Raw genomic sequence first — 13,683 nt, forward strand, 5'->3', positions numbered from 1 at the left:
CCCTATCTCTCAATTACTATGGGGTGGACAGGAGCTAGAAAGTAGGACTTAGTTGGGGTGCCAAAGCCTGCCTCCCATATCCAGCAGGGTGTTGGAAGGCAGGACCCCATGCTGGTTAGTCTATTTGTGAATGAAGTTCCAAGTTGGGTGGGGATGGACATTGAGGGGAGTCAAGCTTCTGCCCACCATGTGGAAGGTACTAACACATGGTATAAACAGCAGAACATAGTCCTGGGTCTGAAATGTTTATGGTGACCTGTGATGTCTTCATGTCAAGTTCTATACAGAAGCAAGCAAGGACTTTCTGGGTTTGGTCCACTCTGGTGGGAGCTGACAAGCAGGCATGCTGGGAGGGGCAGACACTGTGTGAACTGTACCAGGCTCTGAAGCCAGGTCTGGTCTCTCAGAAGATGCTAGTAGTGGGTGTACTGGAACAAGGGGTGGACAGAAGCAGATAGCCAATGGGCAACTAATACGGGATACAGCAAAGGGTTGGGAAATGCTGGTATAACCCTGTTGTGGTAACTTGTGCTGTGTCTCAAAGCTGAGAGAGTGGCAAGTGGGTTAGCTTTACAAAGTTACTTGTTGCCCCTTTCTTTCTAGTCCTTTATGCCTGGGTATACTCCCATCTTCTCTTCTAGTTAGCCATACATCATGCAGCCATCCATCCTCCACAGCTTCCAAAAATTAAGACATCTGCCTCCAGAGAGCCCCAGTACAAGACACAGATGCTGCCCTGGGTGTTTGAGACTGGGGAACAGGAAGGAGCCCTAGAATGGGTCACTCAAAATGCCTTCAGTTTATGCTGTGCAGACCCTGCCCCTGTAAGCACGTTGAGCTGAAAGGTCCCAGATCCTTCTGAACTATATGGTACAGAGCAGCATGGTTGTGGGCCCCCATCCCCAAAGCCCCACACCAAGCCCTTCTGAGAATTTCCTCTTGGAAAACTTGGGATGTGTCTTACTCCCAGTTACTGTGGGCTGTGGGTAGTATTTATGAAAAGAAAGAAAAAAGGGGGAGGCAGAGAAAGAGCTCCCCAACATGGTGAAGTATGCATGGAAGGGCTTGGGTACTCACTGGGGGCCACATGCCCTTCTAACTGATGTTGTTTCCCACAGCAAAAAGGAGTTGGGTAGTGTCAGGAGTGAGAAGTAAAACCTCAAAGCTAGATGCAAAGGAATGGTCCTCAGAGGCCTGACTTAAGGCTGCTCACAGCATCAGGAAGATCTGCTGCGTTCCATGCCTTTTGTGGTTGACACTGCATATGCCTGGAAAGGCCACTTACAGATCTCCGATTGGCACCAACGATGTACTAGGTGTGGAACCCCATGAAGACCCTGGTCGGTGGGGTGCAAACATCTCTCTGTGGCAGCTATTTGCTTGTAAACTTTAATTTTGTACAGTAGAGAAACATACAGTACAAGCAACATGGGCAGTGGGGGTAATTTTACAGCAAAGCTCACAAATACACTTGAAACACTAGGGAGAACGAAGATGCCCTTGGGAGCCTGCTGGCTGCTAGATGGCAGTCTTCAGAGATGCACCAGAACTGTGTGTGGAGGTGAAGTGGCTCAGTCCTTGCACCTCAGGCAGGTGCCAGCTCCCTCTTCAGCCACCACTTGGTCACCTTGGGAGAATGAGCTCTCAGGATTGGAGACCGTGATCATGACACTCCTTCCTGCCTGCCTGGACCAGCACAGGGCTCAGCTCAGCAGTGAGTGACATACCTGCTCCAAGTCAGGACCCTGGCTTCTCCAGGGTGACAGCTGCAGGGCCTGACCCCCAGGGATGCCAGGTGGCAGGGCAAGCAGCCCCTGTCTTACTATGAGGAAGTGCTGAGGCAGATGGAAGCCAGATGGGGTCAGGAAAGCACTTGTGAGGGGAGAGGTCTAGGCACTGGGACACAAGGGAGAGGAGGTGGGATGGAAGCCAGGAGGGCCTTCCTGAGGGTAGAGGTGGGAAACAGGGGAAGGGCAGACTTCCAGGGAAGTCTCTAGGAGCTTCTAAATCCAGAGAACTCAGAAGGTGACATCAGGAGCATTTGGTTCAGGGGACACTGTGCTCCCTCTATTGGAACTGGAACTCAGGATTAAGGCTGAGATCCAGGCCCCTGGTTAGGTCCAGCCTCTGACTCAGCTCCAGATGCAGAGAGGAGCCTGTTTGGCCCTTCTGAGGACCACAGCAGCCCTTCGTCCTGACCTCATGAAGGTCAAGACCCTGCCTTCTGCAGGCTTTGGCACGGCACTGGAGGAAGGTAGCTGCTTCACACCACCACCTCAGGAGTGATGCTGAAGAGGAGGTCATCATTGCCCCGCCGCACCTCCAACAGCAGTGGGGATTCACTCAGGACTGCCTCCTGCAGCTCACTGGAGTCCACCAAGGGGCGTCCATTGACTTTGACGATGATGTCACCATCTTGGATGCCTCCTCTGCCAACCAGGAGAAAGACCCTCAGCATGCACATACCCTCAGGGCTCAGGTGGGGCTTACCTGGGCTCAGCAGCAGCAGTTTAACAAAATGATTTTGAGAAGGAACACCAGTGGAAAGCCAGTGGCATGTGGTGGCCAGTGATGTTCAAAGTGCAGAAGGGGAGCAGGCAGTCTACATGCCAATGAGGCCCCTCTAGATCCCAGAGCCACAGTTCAAAACAACTGATGTGATCCACCCATCATGGCATGGATGAGGCAGAGGCCTGGATGCCAGAGCATGGGCACATTGACACATGGCCTCAACTCACGGTGACCCAATACTTAACATTGCTTTGTTTGTTTGGATTCTTTTTTTTTTTTTTTTTTTTTTGAGACAGGGTCCCACGTGGCTTAGGTTGGATCTCTATATAGCTGAGGCTGGCTTTGAACTTCCAATCCTTTCAATTCTATTTCCCAAATGCTGAGGGTACACTCTTGTGCTACCATACCTGTACCTAACATTTCTGTAGTTCTTAAAATTTGCTGTGACAAAGTCTCTGGGATGGGGGTCTGCAGAACCATATCCTTTCTACAGATATGAAAACTGAGGCCCCAGCTCCTTCTGGAGAGAGGGATGCTTGGAGACAGCCTCTGCTTCATGAAGGAAAGATCCCTCTGCTCCAAGGACAGGCGAGGCCAATGCTCTCAGGGACAGTTCATCCCTCCCATGGCTCAGAAGGGAGGCCAGACTCCACAGCTCCTTGCCAGGAGACTTGTGGGTCACATAAGGTCAGTGAGGAGGCCCAGCCCCGGCACCAACACACACACACCCACACACACACCCATGTCTGAGTGTCAGCAGCCCTCCCTCTGCTGGCCGAGCATACCTCTGAGAAGGTGAGTTAGGAACAACCTCTTGCACGTATATTCCGCTGCTGACCGATGGAAAGTCTGGGTTGGCAGCCTTCAGCTCCTCCACCAAACTGAAAAAGCAGTTCTGTGTCAGCCTCTGCCTTCAGCCCAGCTCCCTGGCATGTGGCTGCCCCTTTCTGCCACCACCCAAGCCAGACAAACAGCCTCCTGTGGGCTCTCAGAGCACCCTGAGCCCCATGAGATGGGGCTGCTTAGCGGCCACAACTGGCCTTGAGTGTGGAGAGGAGACAGCTAGATGGAGGATGGGTACTAAAGGGTGATGGAGGGAGGGCAGGTGGGTGGGTGGGTGGGTGGATGAACAGACGGCACTGGATGGAAAGGTGGAGAATGATCAGTCATGGAGTGGAGAGAAAAGACTGGATAGATGGAAGTGAGTGGCTGGTTGTGGAAGCACACAATACAAAGATGAGTTGGTATACTGGTCTTAACTGCAGATTGTTTAAAATCTGTTACCTAGATTGACAGCTACCTAAGCAGGAGAGTGAGTTAGGGGTGGCTAGTGGATATCCCCGGGTTATCCCCAGAACTTCACAATGTAGTAAATCTTCCCCCCACCTGCCTCCCCAACCCCCTTCTTTATCATTTCATCCTGTAATTCCAGACAGCTGCCCTGTTCTGAACCTCCATCAGGACCAGAGCCAAGAGGAGGGTGGGAACACAGCCATCTCCTTGGAACTCACAGTCAAGGTGGCAGGTAGGGAGGGAAGGTCACAAGACAGGCGATTATACCACAGTGTTAAAGGAAAGTGGGTGTACAATGGCCTGTGGAGATGGAGAAATGTCCACTAGGACCTCAGAACATGACCATGTTTGGAAACAAGGTCTTTGCCACGCTAGTTGGTCAGGGACCTTGAGATGAAGTCATGGACCTGGGCAGCTCTCATATCCAGTGACTGGCAGTTTTGGGGCTCAGACACAGGCTGGAGGAGGCCATGTGGAGGTGGGCGGGGATGAGGGATATGACAGCCTGCTGAGGAATGCCCATGGCCAGGAGGAGTCAAGACACACAGGAAGGATGAACCCTGGAACCTCAGAGAGTGAGGCCTGTGGGCACCAGAACTCTCAAGTAATATATTTTTGTTGTTTTAAACCACCCAGTTTTAATCACTTATTGTGGGAACCTCAGGAAGCAAAGCCTGGGAGCTTCCTGGATGATGGGGCATCTGAGTAGATTTGTGAAGGAGCAGAGGGAATCCATCAGGCAGTGGTAGTGGGCCTGACCTCTCTAGCACCTGCCAGCCGCTGCCCATAGTGGTCAGCATGTGGAAGGGGTCTCGGGAGGACAGGACAGAGGGATGTCACCCACGGCATTCACCTTGGTGTGATGGTCCGCATCCGGATGCCAATGAAGCGCTTCTTCCAGTCTGGAAATGAACACAGTGGACTCAGTTAGGCTGCACGGTCTCTGCCCTTGAGAAGGGAACCCATAGGAGACTTGGTAGGGTGGGGAACCAGGAGCCATTTTGCTATTGAGTAGGGGCCTGGGGCTGCCCGGTCCTGACTGCTCTCTGGACATGTCTGGCTCTAATCTGCTCCTGGAAGGTGGCTTTAGTCCCTTCCCTCCCCTTCATCTGACCCCTCACCTTTGCCCCCAGCTGAGCTCCTTCCTTACTCCAGCCCCCTCTAGCTTCCCCACTGCTGATACCCCACTGGGGCCTGAACTCATATTTCTCTGTAAAGGCAACATCACCTGACTATACCGGAGAGCACTGGTCACAATGAGGAGCAGTTCTCAAGGGCCTCCCCAAACCCTCCCCTCCCCGGCTTTCCTCACCCTCAATCCTGGCTGCTCTAGTCATGAAACCACCAGGGCAGTTTCTGAACCCAAAGCAAGGCTTGACACATTTCAGGTTTTCATTTCACTAGAATTCCCTAAACACAGTGGAATCGGACCAGAAATCAACAATAGAAAGAGTCTGTGAAACCCAAATGTTTAAGAAGAGACAAGAAGCCATTTTCAGAGATGAGATCAAAAAGAGAAATGAGAGATTATTTTCAACTGCGTCAATGAAAATATTACTAACTAAAATTTTCAGGGAGCAGAGGCTGTTCCTTAAGCAAAGAGCACAACTAAACACCCATGTCAGAAAAAACATGACTCAGGTGGGCAAGGTGGCTCAGCAGGTAAAAGTACTTGTGGTATAAGCATGGTGACTTGAGCTTGATACCCAGATAAAGATGGAAGGAGAGAACTGACCCCACAAAGTTGTCCTCTAAACCTCTACTTGCATGCCATGGCACACACACCCCTGCAGAAACAATAAAAATTTAAAGAGATTTATTAATTTTTGTTATATATATGTATATATATATATGAGTATTTTGTCTATGTAGTATGTAGTATGTAGTATGTGCATCCCATGCATGCAATGCCAATGTTGGCCAGAAGAGAGCATCAGATCCCCTGGAAATGGAGTTAACAGCTGCCATGTGGGTGCTGGGAACTGAACCCAGGTCCTCTGCAAAATCAGGAAGTACTTTAAACTGCTGTGCCATCTCTCCAGCCCCAGTAATTTTTTTCTAATTTAAAGAGGAAAGTATCAAACCAGTGGCTTCAAATTCCCTTTAAAGAAAAAGGCCAAGCAGTGGTGGCACATGCCTTTAATCCCATGCAGAGGCAGAGGCAGGTGGATCTCTGTGAGTTCAAGACCAGCCTGGTCTACAGAGTGAGTTCCAGCCTGGCTAGGGCTACATAAAGAAACCCTTTCTTGAAAACAAAAAGCAAAACAAAACAAAACAAGAAAAAGGTGGCCAAATGAAACTCAAAGAAAGCAGAAGAAAAGACGAGAACATAAACCAATGAGTCTCAAAACAGCCCAGCAGAGATAGAAATGAACCAAAATCCAATCCTCTGAAATCAATAAAATGGATAAATCATTGCCCAATGTGATCGTGAGGAAAAGACAGATAGTTACCAATGTCAAAAATCCGAGATGAGTTGTTGCTGTGAACCCTCAGACCTCACAGGGCTGCTAGGGGAGCTATCCACTGCTCGTGTCCGTGCATTCCACCACTCAGGGTCTGGAAAGCCCCAAACACTTAGGTCCACTCAGGGAGAAATGAATGGCCGGAAGCCCTCCATCTAGTAGAGAAGCTGATGAGTGGTTAAAAATCTTCCCACAAAGAGCTCAGATGATGTCGAAGCTGAAACCAGTAGTTTAAGGGAGAAACAGCCCAGGTTCTACAGATGCCTCCAGGGGACTGAAAGTGACCCTGGTGTCTCCTGACCAAACCCAGAAAGTAAACCAATAACCTCTTGTCTTGGAGGAGATACAAACACAGCAAATCAGACCCAACACACCAAACACATACATAATACATTACGGCTGAGAGGTGCACAGGACGGTTAACATTAAAGATCAGCCTGACCTAGTAGCACAGGTCTGTCACCCCAACTACTCCAGAGGCTGAGCCAGGAGAGTGGCAAGTTCAAAACCTGCCTGAGGTACAAAGTGAGTTCAAGGCCAACCCCGGTAATGAACTGAAACCCTGATTTAAAATAAAAAGTTGGAAGAGGGCTGGAGAATATGACTCAGCAGTAGAGCACTTGCCTGCCTTGTATTTGGTCAGGATTCAGTCTCCAATACTTAAAAAAAAAATAAGAACCCGCTAATATTAGTTATATTATAGACTAAAAAAGAAAGCATGCTACTAGCTAAACAGACACACAGAAAACAGTGGGCCAAATCTTACATTGTGTACCTATGAGAAGCAAGAAACAGAAGGGAAGTTTTCAACTTGATTTTTTAAAAAAAGCAAAAACAAAAATGACTTTAGCCAGCAGTATACCTACGGGTATAAGACCGGATGCCTCTTCCAGCAGGGACCAGACAAGGAAGGCCATTCCCAAAAACTTTATTCAATGTTTTAGGAATTAGGGTGGGCCATTCAGGTGGAAAATGAAAGGACTGTTTACTTACAGACCATACAATCATCTACAATAGGAAACTCAGCGAAATCTACCAAGAGGCTACTAGAACCCATGAATTATCAAGTATTCAACATACCAAAGTCAAATTTGCTTGTAGTTCCTGGTAGCAGGACATCAGAGATTGGCCAGTATAGTGTATACTCAGTATAACATATGCTGAGAAGAGCTAGATGCTGTGATCCTGGATCTGAGGGTGCAGCACTGTTAAACTGACAATTGACCCCAAAGTATTTGACAGACACATTGCAGCTCCAATCGAAATGCCATCAGGCTTTTGATTTCTTTCCATACAAATAAAAAAGCTGATTTTCAGCTGTATCTGGAACAAAGGGAGCTCAGAGAGCAGAGATGATGAGGAAGAACAGAGTGAGAGGGCTCAGACCTCCTGAGAGAGCCATGGGCGCTCAGACCACCTGCCTCAGGACTTCCTAGGAGAGCCACAGGCGCTCAGACCACCTGCCTCAGGACTTCCTGGGAGACCACAGGCACTAAGCCATGCAGCACTAGGACAAGGATGAACAACTTGATATATGGTAAAGCTGGGAAACCACTGGGGTTGGGGAGAGTCCTTTGAACACATGGTGCTAGAATAACCTATTATCCAGAGCAAACGATGAATGAATAGCAACAATACCCAGGGGAGCTGGGCTGGAAGGCTCTGGATTCTACCTGAATCATGGACACACACACACACTCGGCTGTCATTCTGAGGCCTATGGGAGGCACTGTGGTGTGGCTAGAGTAGCACCATAGTGAGCTAGGGCTCTGGTGGCTGGTGATGTTGAATGATAGAGTAAATGTGGGGCCAATGAAGATCTACCCAGGAGGGAGGGCCTAGGGACTTGCAGATGGGTGTCAGAAGGGCATAGGACTCAGGGAGAATGGGGATGCCCTTAACTGAGGGATCAGCAGGTGGGGTTTAGGCACAGTGCTTCTTATACTCATGTGATGTCCCATAATCACTTGAAAATTCAGCTCAAGCAAAGAGAGGCTGGGAGGGGAGATGGGGAGTATGGGACTTCACTGTGGATGCCACCTAAATCTAGGAACCTTGAATCAGGACAGGATGAAGCCCAACTCTCAAGCTTGGGTATCCAGGATGCCCCTCCTTCGACACCTCCACTGGCCTTTAGCCTAAGGCCATGTTTAAAAAGCACAAAGTTCAGCTTCCCACAGGTGCGGGGCCTCATCCCTTTCCAATGGGAGATGCCTTCCTGGCAAAGCAGCAGCCTGGGGTACCTTTGAGGGACATCCTAAGATAGGGGATTACCATTTCAGGTCACCTGGCAGTACCCCAGCCCTAAGCACAGAGGCTGGGTATTTAGACACACTGCTGGGGTTGGTACAGAGCTGGGGCTGGGTTCTGTCCCCAAGGCTAGAGCAATTATATCTGTCAACCCTTCCACCCTGCCCTGATCTCTGTGGGAAAATCATTCTGTAAGGTACGTGCAGCCCAACAGGAAAGAGACTAGCACAGATGGGAATCTTCACTTTGCCCCCTAAGTACCCCCCACTTTAATGAGCATCAGGCATCAGCAACAGAATCCCAAAATAGGGAAGGGGGGTTACCTTAAAGGGATAAGACAGCTGGATACCTGAGAATGTTCTGGACCTTTAGAGCCGTAGCTACAATAAGTACCACTGCCACCACACACCTCCAAATAACATCAAGCACAAAGCTCTAGCCAGGGCCTCATACTTGAGGGCTCATTCTGAGATTAGGTTGGAAGGGCACCTGACCCTAAGGGTAAACAGGGGACATGGGTAACATTATTTCCATACAGGTTCTTTAATGTAAGCAGATTTTAGTGTTTCTGAGTTCGTTCCTTCTTTAAATAGGGCAAGCATTTAGGAACAGGTCATTGAGTGACCAGAATGACAGCTTGACAGGCCCTTCTGCCTCACTGCTTTTAACAGGGGCTATAAGCCAGGCAAATCCTTCTTTGGCAGCCCATATGGTGGTTGTGCACACTCCATGGTCCTTGGGGGTGCAGATGGGGCCCTCCACTCTAACTGCAACAAACTCTAACTACAGCTGCCTCTGGAGCCAGGAGGAGGTTTTACTCCAGTCAGGCCAGCTCCAGACAGTTCTGGGATGCCTCACTCCGGCCTTGAGAAGCCTTGGTGACCGCCATCCCTGGCAGAAGCAGTCTTCAGCAAGTTCTGTGTGGGGTAGGGTAGGGTGGGGTGGGGCAGAATTTCCCCCAGTGAGAGCTGTCCATCACAAACGACTTGTGATTGACAGAAAAGTGGCTGTGTTTGTGAGAGACTTGCGATTGGTGGACAGGAAGCTGTGCTGTGATTGGTAGAATCCTACCATGCTCTTTCTAGCTATATAAGGACACATCCCTCAGACCCTATAAAGGCTTATTCCTGACTGGTTTTTTGCCTACTTCTGATCTTTATCACAGATGGAGTGGGCTGAACTGGTTGCACAAAAAGCAGATGAAAAAACCCCAAGTTCTTGGCAGCCCCAAGAGGACAGCTAGGAGCTCCAGATAGGCACTGAGAACTATAGACACCCAATAAATCAGAGCTGTAGCCCCAAAAGGAGCTGAGAGTCCTACACAGACATGGAGAGCTATAGACCATGACACCCAAAGCTCAAAGCTGTAGCCCCAAATGGAGCTTAGAGTTCCATACAGACATAGAGAGCTATAGACCCTGACACCCAAAGTTCAGAGCTGAAGCTCCAAAGGGAGCTGAGAGTTCTAGAGAACTGCCAAGAGATACAGACCCTGACACCTGAAGCTCTGAAGAGTCTGGAGATCAACAGAAGGGAGACTCTGAAAGAAAATGGCCAAGAACAATACTACAAACCGAAAGAGTATGAAGAGCCCAAAGAGAGTGCAGAGACTCATAGCCTCTAGATGTGGAGAGTGGTGACGAGAGTTGAGGAGCAGAGGATCCCCACACCCAATGCTCTGGAGCTATAATTCTCGGAACTTTAGACGCCCAGTCTGTGAGCCCCTATTTCTCAGGAATATCAACAACAAGAGAGCTACCCTTTGCTTATCTGTGATTTCTACCAGGTCAGGTCAAGGAACCCCAGCCAACTGTCTGTGACAGCTCCTCAGCATTTGGTTCCCTCCCACCTCAGCACACAAGCCCCTCCCTGGCTCCTATACCACTTCTTGCCTTTTGGTAAACCCGTATCTCAACCTCCAAACAAAGGTTGATTCAACCGTGAGAAAGGGTTATGCCCTGATGTCTTCTTGCCTCCTTACTCCTTCCCCAAGGCCCCACAACACCTAGCCTATGTAGGCCCCCTGCTCTGGAAGTTTCCTCAGTACTGCCTTGCACACTGGCCTCCTGGGATATTGGGCTATCCTGCACTGCCCCCAGCTGGGATAGGCATGACCCCCATCTCCTGAGCTCTTTGTCTCCCCATTTTCCCTACCCAGGCCATCATTCAGATGTCATATCATTCCAAGGTCCTCTAGGTTTCCCTCCCCACAACAGGGAAGGCTCAGAGGGCTATGTGCTCGCTTTGGAACAGGCAGAGCAGCTCAGCCAGTCATACACTTGCCATGACTGCCCAGCCTTGGACCCAGTCAGACCTCTGGGTCCAAGGCTAGCCCACCCTCAGTTGTCAAGGTTCCCAGAGCTGTCCCCAGAAGGATGCAGAGAGGCACAGCAGAACTGCTGCTCTGCACTGGCTCAGAGTCCAGCCCAAGTTCCTATCCAGCCCCTGCTTCTGTGGCAGGTCCCGTGTATTCCCTAGGCCACCTCCTCATCTGGGATTCCACCAAGCAGGGAGTTCCCCAAAGGGAATCTATGAGCTGTGGAGGTAGGCATGTGCCTTGCCCACTGGCTACCTCTCCTGTCACCCTAAAGTTCCTGGCTCACAGCCAGGGGGCCAGCTTCCCTGAACAGCACTGCTGTGGTCACTCAGGAATCTGAAAACCCCAGAGGTCCCTGCAAAAACCCTGGATGAGAAAAGAGACAGATGTACTCAATGCTTCCCTGATTTCATAAAAGAAACATATTAAAGAACTTAGATTAGCTGAGTTCAGGTCTTTAAATGTTTTATTTTAAAAAGGAAAAGCATAAATAAGCACAAATTTCAGAAGACTTTAAGTCAACAGACTCCACTTAGCTAGGCCTGGTCAGACCCTCGGGTAGTAGGCACTGTCCTTACGTGATAACACAGCTCTAGCGACGAGGGTGCACATTTCCGCAGAACCCAGGGTAAGTAACTAGGACACTTGTGACTAGGACAAGTGCTCTCCAATGGAGGAGCAGATCTGTCCCCAGTGAGTTCTTATCTGACAGTGGAAATGGGAAAGAGGGGACAGGAGGCCATTGGCCATGTCCAGCAATACAGTTACACACAGGCCGATCTGTGTGGAGTGGAGCTCTGATCCTATGAACAGGAAAAGCTGGAAAGCTCCAGTCACTAGAGAAAGGGGCCAAGGCTACCAATGGAGCAAAGGTGGAACCCTGGGCTAGTTCTGAGCTTCCTACTAGCTGAGAGAAAAGGTGGCTAGTTCCCACTGTTCACCAGAAGGTGCCTTGGATTCTTGGGAGGGACAGGCTCTGCCTGCTCCTGTCATCTTCACACAGGGCCACTTGGAACAGAACGAGGCTCCTCAATTGCAGTTCTTCATGGGACCAGTCTTGGCTGTACTGGGGTCCATGTGTGTGTCTGGCAGGGCCGCAAAGGAAGGGGCAAGCAGTAGGAAGGCCCCTGATCTCAGTGCAGTGCTGGTGAGAGGGCTAGGGGGAGACAGGGAGGCAGTGTGAGAGGATATAGGCAGCAGGGTGGGGTCAGACCTGGGCGTTGGAGACATGTGGCAACTGGCAGCTCACTGGGCTGAAAATGGGAAGGTGAGGGCCACCAGGAGCCTGAGATAAGAAGTGGAGCCCTTTTCTGGACAGTAGTCATTAACACCAACTAAAAAGATTAGTATGCTCTCACCTGGAAAGCAATGTTGTCCTTGGCAAGTCCTCTCTCTAGAGGAATGCAGATGGCCACCCAGAGGGCAAGAAGGACTGGGAATGTTTATACCGGGATGAGGGGATCAGGGCTGGCAGGAAGTGACTCCCAAGCATTGGGTTTTTGGGCTTTGCTCCCTTGTAACAAAAGATACCCTACTAGGCTGACTGTATAGACTGAAGAGAGTGCTTAGGGATGGGTAGATGAATGGGTGGAAGTTTAAATGGATAGGAGAAAGAGAACAGGTGTATGAATGAATGGATGACTCCATGGATGGGTAGATTGGTGGATGCATGAATGGATGGGTGGGTGTGTGAGAGTGGATGAATGACTGGGTGTGTACACGTAGATGAGTAGATAGATGGAAGGATAAGAGGACGAATGGTTAGATTGATGGATGGGTAGATGTGTGGGTAGATTGGGGGAGCAACAGAGGAGTGAGTGGGCATGTGGATTGATGGAAGGATGGATAAATGGATGCAATTCGTACAAATGAACAGATAGACTGGTGGATGGGTGAATGAGTGAATGGAAGGGTAGGTGAATAGATGGATATATGGATAAAAAATTGAATGAGTGAGTAGATAGTAAATGGATGAATGGCTGAATGAATAGATGTATAAATAAGTGAATGAGTGGGTGGATGTATAAACTGATGGATGGATGGATGGATAGATGGGAATATGAATGGGCAGGCAAATGAATGTATAGATTAGAGAGTAGAGTGGTAGATAGGTTGATGGATGGATGGATGAATTAGCAGGTGATTAGGTGAGTATAGGTGAATGGATAAATAGGTAAATGGATGAATGAAACGAACAGTAAATAGAATGGATGGGTGGGTTGATTGCATATAGATAAATTGGGGAATGGGTAAATAGATGAATTCTTAGATGGAGGGTTGGATGTGTGGGTAGATGATTGGTGGAGAGATGGATGGGTGGGTGGGCAGGTGGGCAACAGGAAGGAAACACAAGTTTCTGCTGACTAAGAAGAATCCTGGGAGTCCAAGCTTGGATGGTGGGACATGGGAAGAAATTGTCTGGAGGAGCAGGAGGTGAATGTGGCCATGAGCTGAGAGGCATCGAGGAAGGCTCTAAGACAGGCTGGGGATGAGATACCCTGGGGTCTCCTGGTTTGGGGAGAGTGAAGGACCTAGGAGTAAACATGGCTTATATAGCCCCTGCAGATGATCCCTGGCTAACCTGGGTGGGACTGGGCCTCCTCCTGGGAGTGCCCTGCCTTACCTGCCCCTTTGGTGAGTTCTTTACCTTTCACATGCTTGTTTTGGAACTCGGAGAGGAAGCGTGTGATGCGATCCGAGGGGATGGCAAAGGAGATGCCAGCTGCAACCTTGAGTGTGTTGATGCCGATGACCTCACCATCCTGGGCAGGGTGAGCGGAGCATGGGGTTACTCAGAGGCATGCAAACAAACCACCAACTGCTGCTGAGCTGACTGTGACAGCACCC

At 49.7% G+C, this 13,683-nt stretch overlaps 1 protein-coding gene across 3 annotated transcripts in view; it reads right to left on the bottom strand.

Annotated features, from left to right (window-relative positions):
• Window positions 1-1,388: 1,388 nt before the first annotated feature.
• The window catches only part of Htra3 (HtrA serine peptidase 3), a 29,534-nt gene continuing 17,239 nt past the window's right edge, over window positions 1,389-13,683 (bottom strand). Inside the window, exons 6-9 of one of the 3 annotated variants that reach the window (XM_027387112.2) lie at window positions 13,484-13,598; window positions 4,658-4,706; window positions 3,297-3,392; window positions 1,389-2,429 (exon numbers count right to left, since the gene is read on the bottom strand). In XM_027387112.2, coding sequence (XP_027242913.1) covers window positions 2,264-2,429; window positions 3,297-3,392; window positions 4,658-4,706; window positions 13,484-13,598 — 426 coding nt within the window. In that variant the 3' untranslated portion in view covers window positions 1,389-2,263. Of the gene's footprint in view, window positions 2,430-3,296; window positions 3,393-4,657; window positions 4,707-11,284; window positions 11,993-13,459; window positions 13,599-13,683 lie in introns of those variants that run through there. The other 2 variants (XM_027387111.2, XM_027387113.2) reach the window with 2 other exon arrangements.

Source organism: Cricetulus griseus (assembly GCF_003668045.3).
Source record: "Cricetulus griseus strain 17A/GY chromosome 1 unlocalized genomic scaffold, alternate assembly CriGri-PICRH-1.0 chr1_1, whole genome shotgun sequence".
NCBI classification, from domain to species: domain Eukaryota; kingdom Metazoa; phylum Chordata; class Mammalia; order Rodentia; family Cricetidae; genus Cricetulus; species Cricetulus griseus.